Genomic DNA, 15399 nt, shown 5'->3' with positions numbered 1-15399 from the left:
CTCTATATATATATATATATATATATATATATATATTACTTAATATGTCTTACAGAAAATTAAGTTGTTCATATTCTAATCTTTTCTTCTTAAACTTTTGGTTTATATTTGAGTTTCCTAAGTTTAGTTTTCTAGTTTATTATCAGTTTATTACCTTTATTATTATCAGTGCTCTGAATGCAAATAAATAAAACATTTCATACAATTGAAGTTAGACGGCAGTGTCATCTAGTGGTAAAGCACCATATTTTCTGTGAAGGAAGTGTCAAATTTGCCAAATATATATATATTACATTTATTTTGTAATTTGTTTATTTTATGTTTCTTCCAGTATACGATGTTGCACACTGTAATAAATACATCTTAACTATAATGTGCTGTACACTTGCAGGTGAAACTGCCTTTCTCAATAGACCATATCACAGAGCTTCCACGCAATGACTTTCAGCTGATGATCAAGATGCATACGCTGACCTCAGATCAGCTAGACTTCATCCACAGCATGAGACGCCGCAATAAAAACCGCATCGCAGCGCAGCGCTGCAGGAAAAGAAAGCTGGACTGCATCCAGAACCTGGAGCGCGAGATTCACAAACTGGTAGGCTGCGACCAACAACCTTAGAGTGTTTGCTTGCACTCTCCACAAGAATCTAGATTTTTCTATACCACCTTCATTATTGCATCTGCTTCTCCTCCGTTAGGTCTGCGAGAGACAGAAGCTCCTAACTGAACGCAGCCAGTTGAAGACCTGCATGGGGGAGCTGTGGGAAAACTTCTCCTTTTTGTCTCAGGAGGTCTGCAGGGAAGAAAAATGGAGTCCAGGACAGTCTCGGTCTCTGTATAATCTACACCCAGACCCAGTTTCATCCAGTCCAACCGGTACAGACCTTAGAATCTCTCCCAATCCCACCAGTATAGACGTCACTCTCACCTCACACAACAGCGTGGTGTTGTCCCCAGGCTTAACTGGCTGCCAGGCCATAGCCGAACCACCACACTCACACCTAAGAGTGGACAGAGAGACTGTGCTGCCCCAAAACACTGTCACCTCTGAGAGGTCAGAACTTTCCCACGTGGGCAGCTCAAGTGTGACGACTGATTTCTGCCAGGAAATGACAGAGAAGTGTACGACAGAAGAGCTGCCTGAGAGAAACTGAGTCCGGTAAACTGCATTTTTATCTGTCATCATGAGAATTTGTTTTGTGTTCAAATTTTTTTTTTTCAAATTTTTTTTTTGCCAGTGTTAAGTTTTGTTTGTCGCTACTTTAGGGGGGACTGTTCTGTTATGTTCATGGTGCATCACCTGATGTGTTTTTGTTTGTGTGTGCATATGGATTTGTTCTCATACATGCTCTATAGGATGCTAAAATAATTTCGTTTTGAACAATACCTTTTTTATTTTCATTTTATGCTATCTGGTTCTCAGATTTATCTCAGGAATTTCAGATTTTTTTGGGCAACTTTAAATCAAGCAGCATATGCAAATGTGATATTGGGTGTTTGAAAGTGTTTTGTATCTATTGTGCATTAAAGCATTCCTAACAAAATTGAATAATGGAGAAAACTAAACGGCTGCTCACCTGAATTTGCTAAAAGCCGAGCAATCTCTTTCTAAACTAGCAAAATGGAGAGCTCTTCTACAAAATAGATGATGAAGCAATGACGATTAGCTGCCTGCATGTTCCCTCAAACATTTTGTGATGAAGCATCATTTGATATGGAAGCAATTTTTTACAGATTTTTTTTTTTTCCCGAAGCTCAGTTTTCTAGACTGTTAAAATGATTGATCAGGGATGTCTGTTGTATAAAACTCTCCAAGCAAACTTTAGAAAATGTAGTTATTCTGACTTTGTTCATTTTGGCAGCTCACACTTAGATCTCTCAGATCTGATTTGATTCCTTCAGGGCGTTATGCACATGATAATTTTACTGGAGTCAGAAATCAAAGCAAATCAATATTATTTCCCTCTCTTATGTTTGTTTGTTTTTCGGGGGGGTGCTTGGACAAACTGTACTGTTTGTACACTTGTCCACAGTCCACTTTCAGTGTTTAATTATTTCCATGGTCCTAATATTTTCACTTTTACAAGTTCTCAATTCCCTCCTTCAATTTGGTGTAATTTTCACTAGTCTTATAACACTTTTACATGTTTGATTTAATAACGAGGTGAAACTTCAAGCCTTAAGGTAACAAGAGTTGGAAAAGCTTAATACTGCATTTCTATTTTTGTTTCTAATGTTGTTGCTTTAAGCTACCATGTGTAAGAGCCACTCACATCTGCATCATCACAATACTAAAGTTCAAAGGTGAGATGGGGTATTTGTTTTAATGTTTTAATTAATTTAGTCTGTTTACTTTAAATTATTGTGAACTGCATGATTTTAATAAGATGTAAGGCATGATTAAGCGTCATGTTTAATATTTGGTTTTACCAAAACTTTTGGGAATCTGATTGAACATGTTAGCTTGTATTGAGCAAAATCAATTAAAAAAGCTTTGGCCTTAAAAAAAATCTCATAGAGTCGTCTTGGTTAATTTGTGCACCATAAAAGAGGATTCTCAAATAATTGACTGTCAGGACTTCAAATATGTCCTCAATGTTTATAAATTCTTCAGAATTCTGTGCATATTCTGAATTTGTATTCTCATGAGTATGGATTTGGATAAATCAGTTTATCATGCTTTTGTTATATGATGCACCACAGTTGTGATATGAATATTGTGATAAGGGCAAATATGAATATTGGTTATTAGTTTACATGCAGTAGGGAGAGTTTTGACATTCACAGAGCTACCTGTAAAATCAATATACCTCTCGTCTCAGACAAGGTCTGTTACAGAACTTGTTTACAACCTTTTTCAAAGATGTTTTACAATCATTTCTTTTATGTAGATTTTGTATCTATTGTACATATTCTGTTTATAGGTATTTGTGGGATTCTTTGAAAATGATTGTTTTGATTTCTTTTGTCAATCAAATCTCGAAAAGTTGTGACCTCAATGTTCATAATCTGTATTTGTTACATTCTTGAATGTGTCCACGTTGAATTTGTCTACTAGGGTATTAAATAAATTGCCAAGCATGTTTTATGCAGATTGAATGTGTTTTGCATCATTTGCTCTGAGGAGTTAAACATTTGCACGATCTGTGTTCACCCTGAATTCAAACACAAACACTTTTGGAAATGAGAAAACTTTTATTTTCTTCTGAATTTGATGTAAGAGTCCATCCGCTTGCATCACAATTTATGGATGTAAGCTAAATGATTTAAAAATGTTCTTATTTGCCAGCTGTCGGAAGGTCTGAAGCTTTTATAAATCTGCACAGATGTCTTTTGGCTTCCATAATTAGACATGGAAAAATGTATACCATGCTTTACTGGTAAATTAAGGTGCTTCCAATAAAAAATGAACAGTGCAAAACAGCACAACTTATACCACGTTGAAGCTGTGTTAAACCAGTGCTTTCCAAGCAGAGCCTTTGTCGCTGATATTTCCATTCATTTCTGCTCATGAACGGACTGTTACATTCCTGTTGTCCTTCTGTCCTTCTTAATTTCACTTTTTCATGATGGAAGAGATATCCAAGAATACACTCTGTAAAAAAAAAAAAAAAGAAGACATTTTTCATATCAATAAACCAATTAGGCACACATCTGAGAAATAACATTCATCAGTATTTATTTTTAGTATTTATTTAGTATTTTGTTATTTTAAGTCATTTGAATACTATTATAATATTAATATATATAATATAAAACATTAATATAAACACACACAGTATATACATACATTTATTGATTATTTTTCATTATTGATTATTTATGCTTTATTGGGGGTTTTGCAATTAATATTTATAATTAATAAAATTCAATTTTTTGAATGTAACTGGCGGAATCTGATCTAGAAATAAATTTATTTTTCTGTTCCAAAATAAAGTCCCAAAAGTTATTTTGGACAAGGAAGCTTTTAAATTCCTCTATATGACCAGCTTAGTAGCTGTGTGTTGTTTGTGTCTACTTGCCATAGACATCCGTCTTCCTCCCCCTGGTGGTGGGTTCATTGGCAGGTCGTTGAGGGAGCCCAGCTCGGACTCTGAACTCCTTGTGGAGAGACAGGATGGACTGCCAGAAATGCTGTCCGAGGGCATACGGACCATAAAACTGGCTTTCCTGTTGGGTGGACAGAAGTCGCTCTCGGAAGACTCCACAGCATCGTCCCCCAGGTCTTGCACACGGCTGGGCCTGTGAAGAGCGTTGCGAAGGCAGGCTGGTATTTCCGTATGACCCTCAGGACCCAGATGACCCAAGTTAAAAGACCTAACATCCCTCTCTGAGCCGTTACTGCTTTCTAGATGCTGGTCGCGGTTTTCCCTGTCCTCTAGTATCTCCATGGACCCTTGGGAGTGCAGTTCATGGATCATTCCCTGGCTAGGCTGCCGCATTTGCCGGGGCTGCTGAGTTATGCAGGACACTGGGAGGGTGGCTGCGTTGAAACTGTTGTGCTGCAGCATGTCGTTGCTCGAGCCGACGCAAGCTCTGGTTTGGAACAGTGGAGGGTCCATTTGCCCCTGTTGGATAAAAGTTTTCAACTGTGGGTTTTTGTGGGGGGATATATTCGTCATTACACACAGTTGCTGAATGGTCGAGTGCTTGGGTTTGCAAAGACTGTTGTCCTCCACAAGCTGGAGTCCGCTTAGAGTCTGTTTAATTTTTTTCACCCCCAAGTGGGATATTTCCAAGAGGTTCAGGAACAGCGAAACCCCTGCGATGACAATCATGAAAACCATGAAGATGGTCTTCTCCGTCGGCCTGGAGACGTAACAGTCCACGCTGTTCGGGCAAGGCACCCTCTCACACTTGTACAAAGGATCCAGTCCAATCCCATATAAGATATACTGCCCCACAATGAATGCCACTTCTACCACTGATCTGGTAAGGATATGAATTATATATGTGCGCAGCAAGGAGCCCCTCAGAGGAGCCTTCCTAATTTTCCTTTGCTCTTCTAGCTTCCTCAGTTCCTTCTCCAACTTCTTGTGCCCCTCCAAGAGGGCTTCCATCTCTTCCAGCTCGGCTCTCAGCTGGATTTTCCTCTTGTGCCGTTCTTTCTCCAAAGCCCTCAGCCAGTACAGAGCATGTCCCATGTACACCAGTGAAGGTGAGGAAACGATAATGATTTGCAGTACCCAAAAGCGAATTAGCGATATTGGAAACGCCTGGTCGTAGCAGACGTTCTTGCATCCCGGCTGGTCTGTGTTGCAGATGAACTCACTCTGTTCGTCCACCCAAACGTCCTCAGCCGCCACGCCGAGAACCAGCATCCGGAATATGAACAGGATGGTCAGCCATATTTTACCCACGATTGTGGAGTGAATATGGACCTCCTCTAAAATGCTCCCCAACAAGTTCCAGTCCCCCATCTTCACCGCCACATGTCTGTGCTTAGTTTAAGACAAAAAATAGGAGTTTAGGCTACTGTTCAAGTTGTACGCCGAGAACCAGCATCCGGAATATGAACAGGATGGTCAGCCATATTTTACCCACGATTGTGGAGTGAATATGGACCTCCTCTAAAATGCTCCCCAACAAGTTCCAGTCCCCCATCTTCACCGCCACATGTCCGTGCTTAGTTTAAGACAAAAAATAGGAGTTTAGGCTACTGTTCAAGTTGGTTTTTTCGCATTGGCCATCATGCATAAGGCTTTTTGCATGTATTCGACAAACAAAAAAGCATAAATTCCAAGTCTAGAAAGTCATGCACATGGAGCAACAAACTGCTTGTATGTAATTTTGCCCAAATGATAGTCCGTAAACACAAACAAAATGATATAACTAAGTCAATAAAAGCTTTTTCCACAAAACAAAACTAAAATGAACTTACGTTTCAGTGGGATTTGCGGTCTTGTTTCCTTGGTGTATAAACAAGCATGTTTTCCCAAACAAGGAAAATCATTCCTTCATTTTACAGCCATGGAGTTTGCACATTAAAACGCAGCAAGTCTCTCCGCATAATGTCAGCTACAGTGAATGCTCCCCACAGTTGTTGCATGCAGCGAGTTCACAGGATGTAGAAATTGATCAGAAACTGACAGGACAATGCCCCATGGCAGATCTTATCAAGCAATTGCTGAAAACAGCACCCACACACACATAAAAAGTTGCCTGTGATGCCAACCAACCAAATGTCCCTCGTGCAGTCAATACAATATATTCTGCCACACAAAATGTCATGATATTGCTCTCCAGCAAGCCATTTTCTTGCAAACCCAACTACCACGTTGGCTCGAACAAGAAAATGGGTTTCAATCTTTTGTAAGCATGTATATCCATCCTATTAAACCATTAATCTTTTGTGTAGTCTATAATGTCAGTCAATTAAAGCCCAGTTTCATAGCTCATAACTGCATTGTGCACATCTGTTAGATTTCAAAAAGGTGATCTTTTTATCTAACCCTGCACCTAGAACAAAACGACGCATGTCAATTTGATCAACTCTATTTCACCGTTTTCCTTTGTGTTCCCCTTTGAGTCCATCAATACTGCAGTGATTTGTTTAGCAAGTTCTTTTTTCTAGTTTTATGTGGCACAATTCTCATTAAAAGCATATTTGCACAGTATTGTGCATTTACGCTATAAATCCAATAGCAATTGATTTAAAAAACATGGTTTTATATTGAAATGACGGGGGGAACAAGGCAAGCCGTGATCCACCAATCAGCACATGCATGTGATTTTGTTATCCTGATTTGTCCCTACCCAAACCTTTCAGGCACTGCACAACTGGATCATCTCGCCGATCATACATGCTTCATAAAATGACCAGCCATCCCTCAGGGCCTTTAATTAGCTTTCCATCACATGCTGACAGAGTCAATGGGAGATTGATTTGATTTTCCCTTGCAGAAGCTTGAACTGCAAATGCCAGAAGTCACATCAGGGACGTTGCATTACATAATGAGTTCATACGGTACCAAACAAAAGGCAGAAATCCATCTATTGGTCTTTATTCTGCAGTGGTTTGTTGTCTAATTGCCTTGATAAGGGCCAAAATGTGCACTGAATTTTTGAGGAACAGGTTGTTGGGTTTTGCAACTAGGGGAAATTGTACTTACAGTGCAAAAGTGCAAGAACAGTCATAGGCTATGTGCTGAAACCTACTACATGGTCATTATCCCAAAATAAACTGTTTCACACCATTGTGAATGGGTTTATTTTGCGATAATGAGTGGATGACTTTATATTATCCCACTTATTATGTGGCTGCTCACCAAGTAAATAAATTTACATTAAATATTGATTTGAATTTAACTTACATGAGAAAAAAGAGGAGGCATAGTTATATAAGAGACATAAAGCTATCACAACGAGAAAGACCTGGTTACCAGGCACAATGCTCTGATATGAGCTATGTTCACACTGTCAGTGTTTTATTACAGATATGAGTATCGAAATTTCCTGTTCACACAGTGGCGGAGTAGCTGTCTCGCACTGTTACCCCTTTTCCACCAGCATGTTCAGAGCTAGTGCTATTGCTGGTTTGGAGTTGGTTTGACTGGCGAGCTTTCTAAGAACCGGTTTGCCTTTCCACAGTCTAGAGAGCCACCACAGAGCCAGGTCTTACGTCACTGAATACATCTTTTGTCGAAATGTGGGTTTCGATGTGGCCGGCCATTGCCGCTTCGACCAAGGTCCTTTTTTGGACCCTGTACTCTTTCTTCAGTTTTTTAAGTTTGTTGCTAATCTGTTCGACGTTCCTGTCGAACCCCGCTGCAGCCATCTCGCGCTGAATTTGCTGCAACATCGGTTTCGTCCGTGAAGCTCCCTCTAATTTACTCTGGACTTCTGCAGAGGACCAGAGTGCAAGAAAGCAGCTTGTTCCACATTTGTTTTTGCTTAATCCTGTCCAACATATTTAGCTGCTATTTCAGAAATGGCGGTCAACAGTTTCTGTTCGTCTTGTTGGTCACAATAACTCTGCCCCCGGCTCCTGATGCAAGCGATTCTTACTTCTAGAGCAGCTTTATTTTGATGCTAGTTACAAGCCACTTTTCCTGGTTCAGAGCTGGCTTTTGTCTGTGACTTCAGATTTACTGATACACATGTGTGGCTATTCTCTACAACGACAAATTCCGCTGTCACGGACGCTCAGTTGTTTTGCACCAAAAATACCTTCATACTGGTGCTTTGGGTATCGAAAGATTTAGAACCGATTTGAAACTAGGTTCTGGCTCTGAACCAGCACTCAAACTGCCTTGGTGGAAAAGGTGTATGTGTGAAGTGACAGATAAGAAGTTGTCCAGAACGGTTCTGTTCACACAGCACCAAAAATACATTTGTGAGTAGGCTACTTAAAATTTATGAGTGTGAGTTCAGTTCTACAATGCAGTTGTCAATCACAAAAATAACTAGTGAACATACAGGAATGAAAACCGTATTCTTCTGCTGTGTGAACCTGGCCATGTTGCATCATATTTCCTTTTTTAAGCGGTTTCCCCGAGTTGCTCGTTGTAACCAATCGCACACGATTCTGTTGAGTTTATGAATGCAATGGCCAATCAGAGGCGTCCAGATTAGTCATCGCTAAAACCCAGGAGTTTTGTTCAGTGCGTGCTCTTGCTGACCGAACTCTGCAATCTCGGGAATTCTCTCATAAACAACAAAGTGCTGAGATACATACGGTAAGAGATTCATAACGGAAGTTTTTTGAGAGTGCTTAAACTCGCACTAGACTGAAGTGATAATGTTCTCTGATAATGTATGCTCGTTGTTCGCTGTTTGAATACCGTGGGAATGAAAGCTTTAGTAACTTAAAATGTTTTTATTAAGTTGTGATCACGTTAAATACAAATTCAGTCCTATTAAAAAATATTTAATGACCCCCCCTCCTGGTACTTATACCTAAAAAGACGGGTTTATGATGTGCATATTTAATAGATTGTAGGCTACTCTTTAGGCTACCCTTCCGCCAATAGTATGGAGTCAATAATTTAGTTTTTTTTATGTCAATTTGTTTTTATATTTCTCGTTGTTCGTTTTTTTTTTTCTTATAGCGAATTTAAATACTATTTAAAAATCACTGCAAAAATCTAAATATTTAAATTTATAATAATGTATAACACAAAAAACTGTAGCCATAGCCACTGCAACAGCCTTTTGTTTTTGTTGTAGTGTTGTAGAAACATTTTGTTGTTTGTGGCGGGAGTTGGATGGAGGCAGTGGGATGGACGTCCACCATGCTGATAGATTATTTCACTCTGATCCATTTCAATCAATACAGACTCGTGCAGCCCTGATCTGACTGTTTGGAGATAATGAGATTCCAGCACGCCTGCGGATATTTACTGAGAGGTGGTTTAGGGTGTGAACGGGGTAAAGAACAGAGCGTGAATAGCATTCCCTTGAAAACATCTAAAAAATAATGTTAGACTTTGAGGATCATATTTTTACTTGAGTTTCAAAGTATTAGATAGTTTTCAACTTCAACTTTGTGGTGAAAATGATCATGCATCATTCAGTGGGAAAGATATGAAAGAACAGAAATGCTGTGCTGCAGAGATCATGAGTGTTAAACAACATTTGACTCATCAAACTTTTAATAGCTTTCACATGTATCGCATGAATTCTCATCTATCATCAATCAAAACAAAACATATTGCATTCTTACATGCATTTCAAACAGTTCTCTTTATTCTCTAATAAACTACTATAGATGCAATTTAATTAAAACATTTTAATTACATTTTGTATGTACAGGTACAGAGACTGAGGAATCAAACAATATATTATAGCTACATTTTACAATAACAAGTACTATGTAATTTAAGGTAATTCTGTCTAGGATTATAAAAAGTCTACTATTAATCTTGACTGACTGAAAAACATTTCTATACAACATAGTCACGTGTTGCTTAATTCATAATATTTCAGTCCTCACAAGCAATAACTCAGTATTGTTGGAGTGAAGATAATTGAATCACATATATATCACAATATAAAAACATTAATTTGCTCATGTACTATGATTTAAAATATTTTCTATTTTAATAAATATAAAAATTCCGTTGATGTCAGCTGAAATGTATTATTTGTATTTATTTATTTTTATTATTATTTTGATAGACAAGTCTTCATTAACTTTCACTGTACTATAGAAAACAAAGTATTCACTTTATATATTTCACAAGGATGGAACAACATTTAAATTTCTTTGAATCACTATTCAGCAAGTTCCTCTTCCTGTCTTTCCAATTCAAATTCCAATAGAATTTGTGAATCCTGTGGGGTGTGGCCAAATCAATTCACATTCCAGCTCAGTGAAAGGAAGGCACTTCTTTGATTCTGAATCTTTCTCAACCCTGTTTGAAAGACAAGATGGCGAGTAAATGATAACAGTTTTAATTTCTGGATGACTTGACATTGAGCAAAGAAGTACTGTACTCAGTTGGCTAATAGAGCACTGTTGTACCATTAGCATAATCACAACCTACATATAATAATTCCTGCCATTGTCAAAATGAAACTTTGATTTGGAGTCTTATAAATTTTAAAATAGTTTTGCATCCCTGTGTTTTACTACAGTACAATAAAATTACTGTAAGTTTACTCAGTGTTTACAAAGCTCCAATCTCATTTGTATTGCCACGACTTTCATATTAGGTGGAATCCAGGTATATGGGGATAGTACTGTATGTGTCAAGAGTTTGTATTAGTGTTAGTGCGAAGCTTCTGTAGCTCTTCTTCCAGTGTGTTGATCTTCTCCAGTAGACTGGCTCTGTCCTGCATGGCTTTCTGTTCTGCCACCTTCTGCGCTTCCTGGATCTTCCTCTCATACCAGCGTTCCAGCTGTGTGGAGACCGTCTCAAAGAAACGCTGTGTCACCTCCATGGCATGTAAGTTTGCCCGCTCTTGGGTGAAGGTGGCCTCCACGGGCCGCTGGGAAAACACCTCCAGGGTCTTCATGGTGTTGTTCTGCTGGGTTTGAGCGTGATGTGCTTTAATCCTGTCCTTCAGGTGCCTGCTGTGTTTCCAGGCCGGGCTGGGCGCTGGTTCTGTGTCGCTGTCATTGTAACGCTTGCTGGATGTGGACAGACTGCTGCTGGCGGTGCTATCGCACAGTTCATCCCTTTTGTCTGACCTGGACTTTGAGACATCAACCTCCTGCACTTCTGCTCTGTACCACTTGGGGTCAGCAGCCACCAGCTTCCGTGATAGAGGTTTGTGTTTGACCACTGAAGGAGCTGACAGGTTATGATAATCATCTGTGTGAATATGGAAAGATATTTTAGTGATATTTTTATTGTTTAGGGTCATATACTCTCAAATATTCATTTAATATTTTAGATTTAGTTTTAGAGTATTAAAAACACTCAAAAAATCACTTTACTCAAAATAATAAATAAAATGCTCAGTTTAATGCTTAAAGTCAACATGAAATTAAAAATGAACCCTATTTACTTTCTTAATATAAGTTTCTGGTCTTAATGAAAAAAAAATCTTCATAATCTTCCATCAAAAATGACCTTCCCTTTAAGCTGATGTCATCAGTCAGCTTTTTTCTTTTTGAGTTTCCTATTTCGCTCATATTTTCTATTTAACCCTATTTCAAATGTGGCAGTAAAATGGGTTGGAGAAGATCTTATTTTAAGGATGTTTAGATATTTTTACTGGAAATAATAACACTGATCATTTTTTTTTCCAATGCATTTTTTTTATAACCTTTAGAACCATTTTTATTTTTGGCTTCTGTATAAATATCCCATTTCACACAGAAATATGCCACATTTTGGCAGTAAAATGGGTTGAGGAGGTCAGTTCATGTTCACTTATATATATATATAACTATATATATAATTGTGCATCACCAAATTCAAGACTTTTCACATCATTGTTAGGACCTGCTCCTGGGCTGGGTAACACATTGACATAGGTGGTCAGTGAGCTGGAGCTCTCCTCAGAGATAAGTGACAGCAGTGGGAGACCCTCGGGGTCTGAGTCCACCAGAGAGTGATCCACTGATGGAGAGCGCAGAAGTTTGTAGTATTGTGTCTCTGCAGGCATTCGCACTTCAAAATCTTGAATCTTAGACATGCACCAGCTTTTCACAGCATTGGTAGCAGCTACCTGCATGAAAGATAAAAACAGAGCAACATAAGTTTGATCAATCATGTCTAGGCTGATGCAACTGCAGTGCATCTCTTCTCTTAAGGTATGGTACCTGTTTTCTCTCATCCGCCAAGCGTTCCAGAGTGGCTCTCTGATTGATTCGATAATGACACTCCATTGTCTCAGCTGACACACGCTCCTGCATGAGTTTCTCAAGAACTTTAATCTGAACATAAAGAGATATTTGTCTCTAATACCCACATTTTCAGTGTTTTGGAATTGTTTTTCCAATTTATTTTGTTCATATTGGATTACCAAGAAATCTACAATAAAGAGCCATGCATCAAAACCAACCATGAGAAAGTCTTTCTCTTTCTAAGTTAACTTATATTCATAAGTTATTTATACTTATTTTCATAAATTTTTGAAAGACATTTTTCATTCAAATTCAAAGAATGCCAAATTGAAAAAAATGTATATCTCATATTTTATTTATATTACACTTCCGTTCAAAAGTTCAGGGTCAGTAAGATTTTCTTTTTTTGAAAAACATTACTACTTTTATTCAACAAGGATGCATTAAACTGATCAAAAGTGGTAGTAAAGACATAATGTTTTATATTTCAAATAATCTACTTATGAATTAAACATTTCAAATAATTTATGGCTGCTGAAAATTCAGCTTTGCCATCACAGGAATAAATTACATTTTAAAATATATTAAAATAGAATAGTTATTTTAAATTTTGATAACATTTTACAGTATTACTATTTTTACTGTATTTTTGATCAAAAAAATGCAGCTTTTGTAAGCATAAGAGAATTTTATTAAAAATATTTGTAAAAATACACCAAACTTTAAAAAAGTAATTGTGACGAGAGGGGCGGGGCCGAGAGCCATGGGAACGAGCGAGGCCGGTGGAGTAAATGCTAATGCACGACACCTGCCCAGGCCTGGATTTTATTTTGTGTTTTGTGTGCGGCAGTCGTCCACGAGGGGCTGCCGCTTTACTTTCATTTTGTGTTTGTTTATTTGATTAAAGTTTTGTTTAAATGTTCGCCGGTTCCCGCCTCCTTCTTCCCGAACTACGAACGTTGTTACAGTAATGTATATGTTTCATCTCCAAATATAGAGGGTTAAGGAAATTGTAAATAAAAAGTTACAATATCACAGCAAACAACAAACCTGATGCTTGTTTTTTTGCTCTATTCTGCCCAGCCTGCAGTTCATCTCCTCTTGGACAGTGTGAATTTCTGACCTCATCTCCATCTTTGCGGCTTTCAGCTTATTCTCCAGCGTTTTAATGAGGGGCTTACAATGACAGTCATTCGCAGGAGCCTGTTTGCAGACACTGGTTAAGAGGTTTAAAACAAACAAATGCATTGCATTAACTCTAATGTAGAGTTTACCTGCTTTATCTGTCCATCTTTATCCCTGTAAAGTGTATAAAGCTGATAGGCTTTTCCAGGAGTTTCCTCTTCCTCCTGAGAGCTGGTGCTGCTGTGTTTTACTCTCTGGGATGGAGATCCTCTCTCATGTAGCTGATACTCTCTCCGGAACACATGGTCCAACTTTTTTAATAGCAAAAACATATTTAGAATTACTAGATTTTTATTAGGGAAAAAAAATTGTCAGGTAAAATGAATCACCTGAAAATGTGATAACATCTAAATGAACTTGTTTTATTTAAGACAAAAAAAATTAATGAATCTACCCGATTATATTAGGTTATACCAATAAAAGCAATTCAGATGATTAAAAAAATATTTTTCTATTTATAATGGATATAGTTTAATACATGTAATGATCGCTAAATTGTTTTGATAGTAAAAATTAAGATTCATTAAGATTTTTTATTACGATTTTTTAATATTAAAATAATAACTTCAATCAAATAGCTCATGTTTATTTTTTTTAAGTTATTAAGCCACCTAATAAGCAGAATAATGCACAGTCAGCATTTTATTATTGCAAAATAAACCCTCTAGGATCATTTCAAAAATTGTCACCTAAAAATGTGATAACATCTAAATACATTTGTTTTAAGATGAAAAAATAATATGAGTCTACCTGATTATATTGGGTTAAACTGATAAAAGAAATGTTTCTTAACTATTTACAGTGGATATAAGTTAATATATTGCACTCTGAAATGTATGTAACAATCTGTAAATTGTTTTAATGTCAATGTTATTAAAATTCATTTTATTAATATTAAAATAATAAATAAATCAATAGTTCATGTTTATTTGTTTATTAAGTCATCTAATAAGCAGAATAATATACAGTTAGCATGTCATTATTGCAAAATAAACCATCTAAAATCATACAACACCATATCACCATACATCATGGTTTATTGGTATATAGTATAAAATTGAAGTATAAATTATTATAATAATGTTAATTAATATTGATATAAATGTAATATCGCTACCTTTATTCTTGGGCTCCGGATCTTTCTCCTTGTGCCGGGGCTCAAAGTTGCTGTGTTCTGTTCAGGTTGTATCCTGTGATGTACTTGATCACAGTTGTTTGTGTCTTCTGCCACTTCAGTACAGTCCTGCACAATGATGGGAGTGCTTAGCATGAGAGAGATATTTAGGAGAAAGCAATCACATGACCTCTGATCTCTTTTAGGGTTATGGAAGCTTAGTAGTCATGTGACATTTTCTTCTCACTGGCCCCTAGACCCCAGTCATATTACAAACGATGAATCGTTCTAGATGGGTGAATCTTATCTGAATTTTCCACCTTCTGTCGGGAGGAAGGAACTCTGAGGAGGGACTGAGTTCTCCTCTGGGCCCCCAAGACATCTCTTCTTTTTCTCACTGTCTTTCCACGAGCAAACCTCTGCAACTGAGGGACATACAACTTGAGTTAGAGAAGCTACTGATAAAATAAAGATTGAAGTTTGGATGGTTAGGATATTTCATTTAGTTCCTGCTAGTAGATGCTGTAACTATACCAGGGTACATGGAAATAACTTAAAAGAAAGCCAAAAAAAAAAAATCTTACTTGAAATAAAAAAACTGAAATAAAATGAAATCTAAAAAACCTAAAACTTATTTTATTTGAGCTAGATGCCAAAGCAACATTTCTCATTTTTATTTATTTTCATTTTCATTTTAAAACTGAAATAAAAAGAAACAAATCTATACAGACATTAAAAAACAATAACTAATAAAAATGACAAGAACACAATAAATTGTTATTAATAACTGCGCTTATTAATAATAGTTAAAACTAACTAAAATTAAAATGTAAACAAAAAATACAAAACTAAAAAAAAA

The 15399-nt window shown here is 37.1% G+C and overlaps 3 protein-coding genes across 4 annotated transcripts in view; 1 reads left to right on the top strand and 2 right to left on the bottom strand.

Annotated features, from left to right (window-relative positions):
• LOC107751746 (transcription regulator protein BACH2-like) overlaps window positions 1–3052 on the top strand; it is a 36430-nt gene extending 33378 nt beyond the window's left edge. Inside the window, exons 4-5 of the mRNA XM_016567511.1 lie at window positions 392–598; window positions 702–3052. Of these exons, the coding sequence (XP_016422997.1) occupies window positions 392–598; window positions 702–1157 (663 nt within the window). The 3' untranslated portion in view covers window positions 1158–3052. The remainder of the gene's footprint in view (window positions 1–391; window positions 599–701) is intronic.
• A 132-nt stretch (window positions 3053–3184) lies between these two features.
• On the bottom strand, window positions 3185–5423 carry LOC107751804 (gap junction alpha-10 protein-like). 2 transcript variants are annotated; one of them, XM_016567577.1, is made up of 2 exons: window positions 4026–5423; window positions 3185–3598 (listed from the first exon to the last, which is right to left on the bottom strand). In XM_016567577.1, the coding sequence occupies exons 1-2, from the start codon at window positions 5421–5423 to the stop codon at window positions 3560–3562; spliced, it is 1437 nt and encodes a 478-aa protein (XP_016423063.1). In that variant the 3' UTR covers window positions 3185–3559. The 2 variants fall into 2 exon arrangements, with proteins under 2 accessions (XP_016423063.1, XP_016423062.1); XM_016567576.1 differs by lacking the exon at window positions 3185–3598 and having other exon boundaries at window positions 3938–5423.
• A 4652-nt stretch (window positions 5424–10075) lies between these two features.
• The window catches only part of LOC107751787 (ankyrin repeat domain-containing protein 6-like), a gene marked incomplete at its 5' end in the record, with an annotated part of 12369 nt that continues 7045 nt past the window's right edge, over window positions 10076–15399 (bottom strand). The window contains 7 exons of the mRNA XM_016567559.1: window positions 10076–11261; window positions 11898–12123; window positions 12218–12331; window positions 13292–13444; window positions 13516–13677; window positions 14544–14669; window positions 14861–14965. Of these exons, the coding sequence (XP_016423045.1) occupies window positions 10696–11261; window positions 11898–12123; window positions 12218–12331; window positions 13292–13444; window positions 13516–13677; window positions 14544–14669; window positions 14861–14965 (1452 nt within the window). The remainder of the gene's footprint in view (window positions 11262–11897; window positions 12124–12217; window positions 12332–13291; window positions 13445–13515; window positions 13678–14543; window positions 14670–14860; window positions 14966–15399) is intronic.

This window comes from Sinocyclocheilus rhinocerous, unplaced genomic scaffold (assembly GCF_001515625.1).
Source record: "Sinocyclocheilus rhinocerous isolate Xijiao unplaced genomic scaffold, SAMN03320098_v1.1 scaffold993, whole genome shotgun sequence".
Taxonomy (NCBI): domain Eukaryota; kingdom Metazoa; phylum Chordata; class Actinopteri; order Cypriniformes; family Cyprinidae; genus Sinocyclocheilus; species Sinocyclocheilus rhinocerous.
The sequence above is the reverse complement of the archived record's forward strand: the minus strand, read 5'-3'. Positions and strand labels throughout refer to the sequence as shown.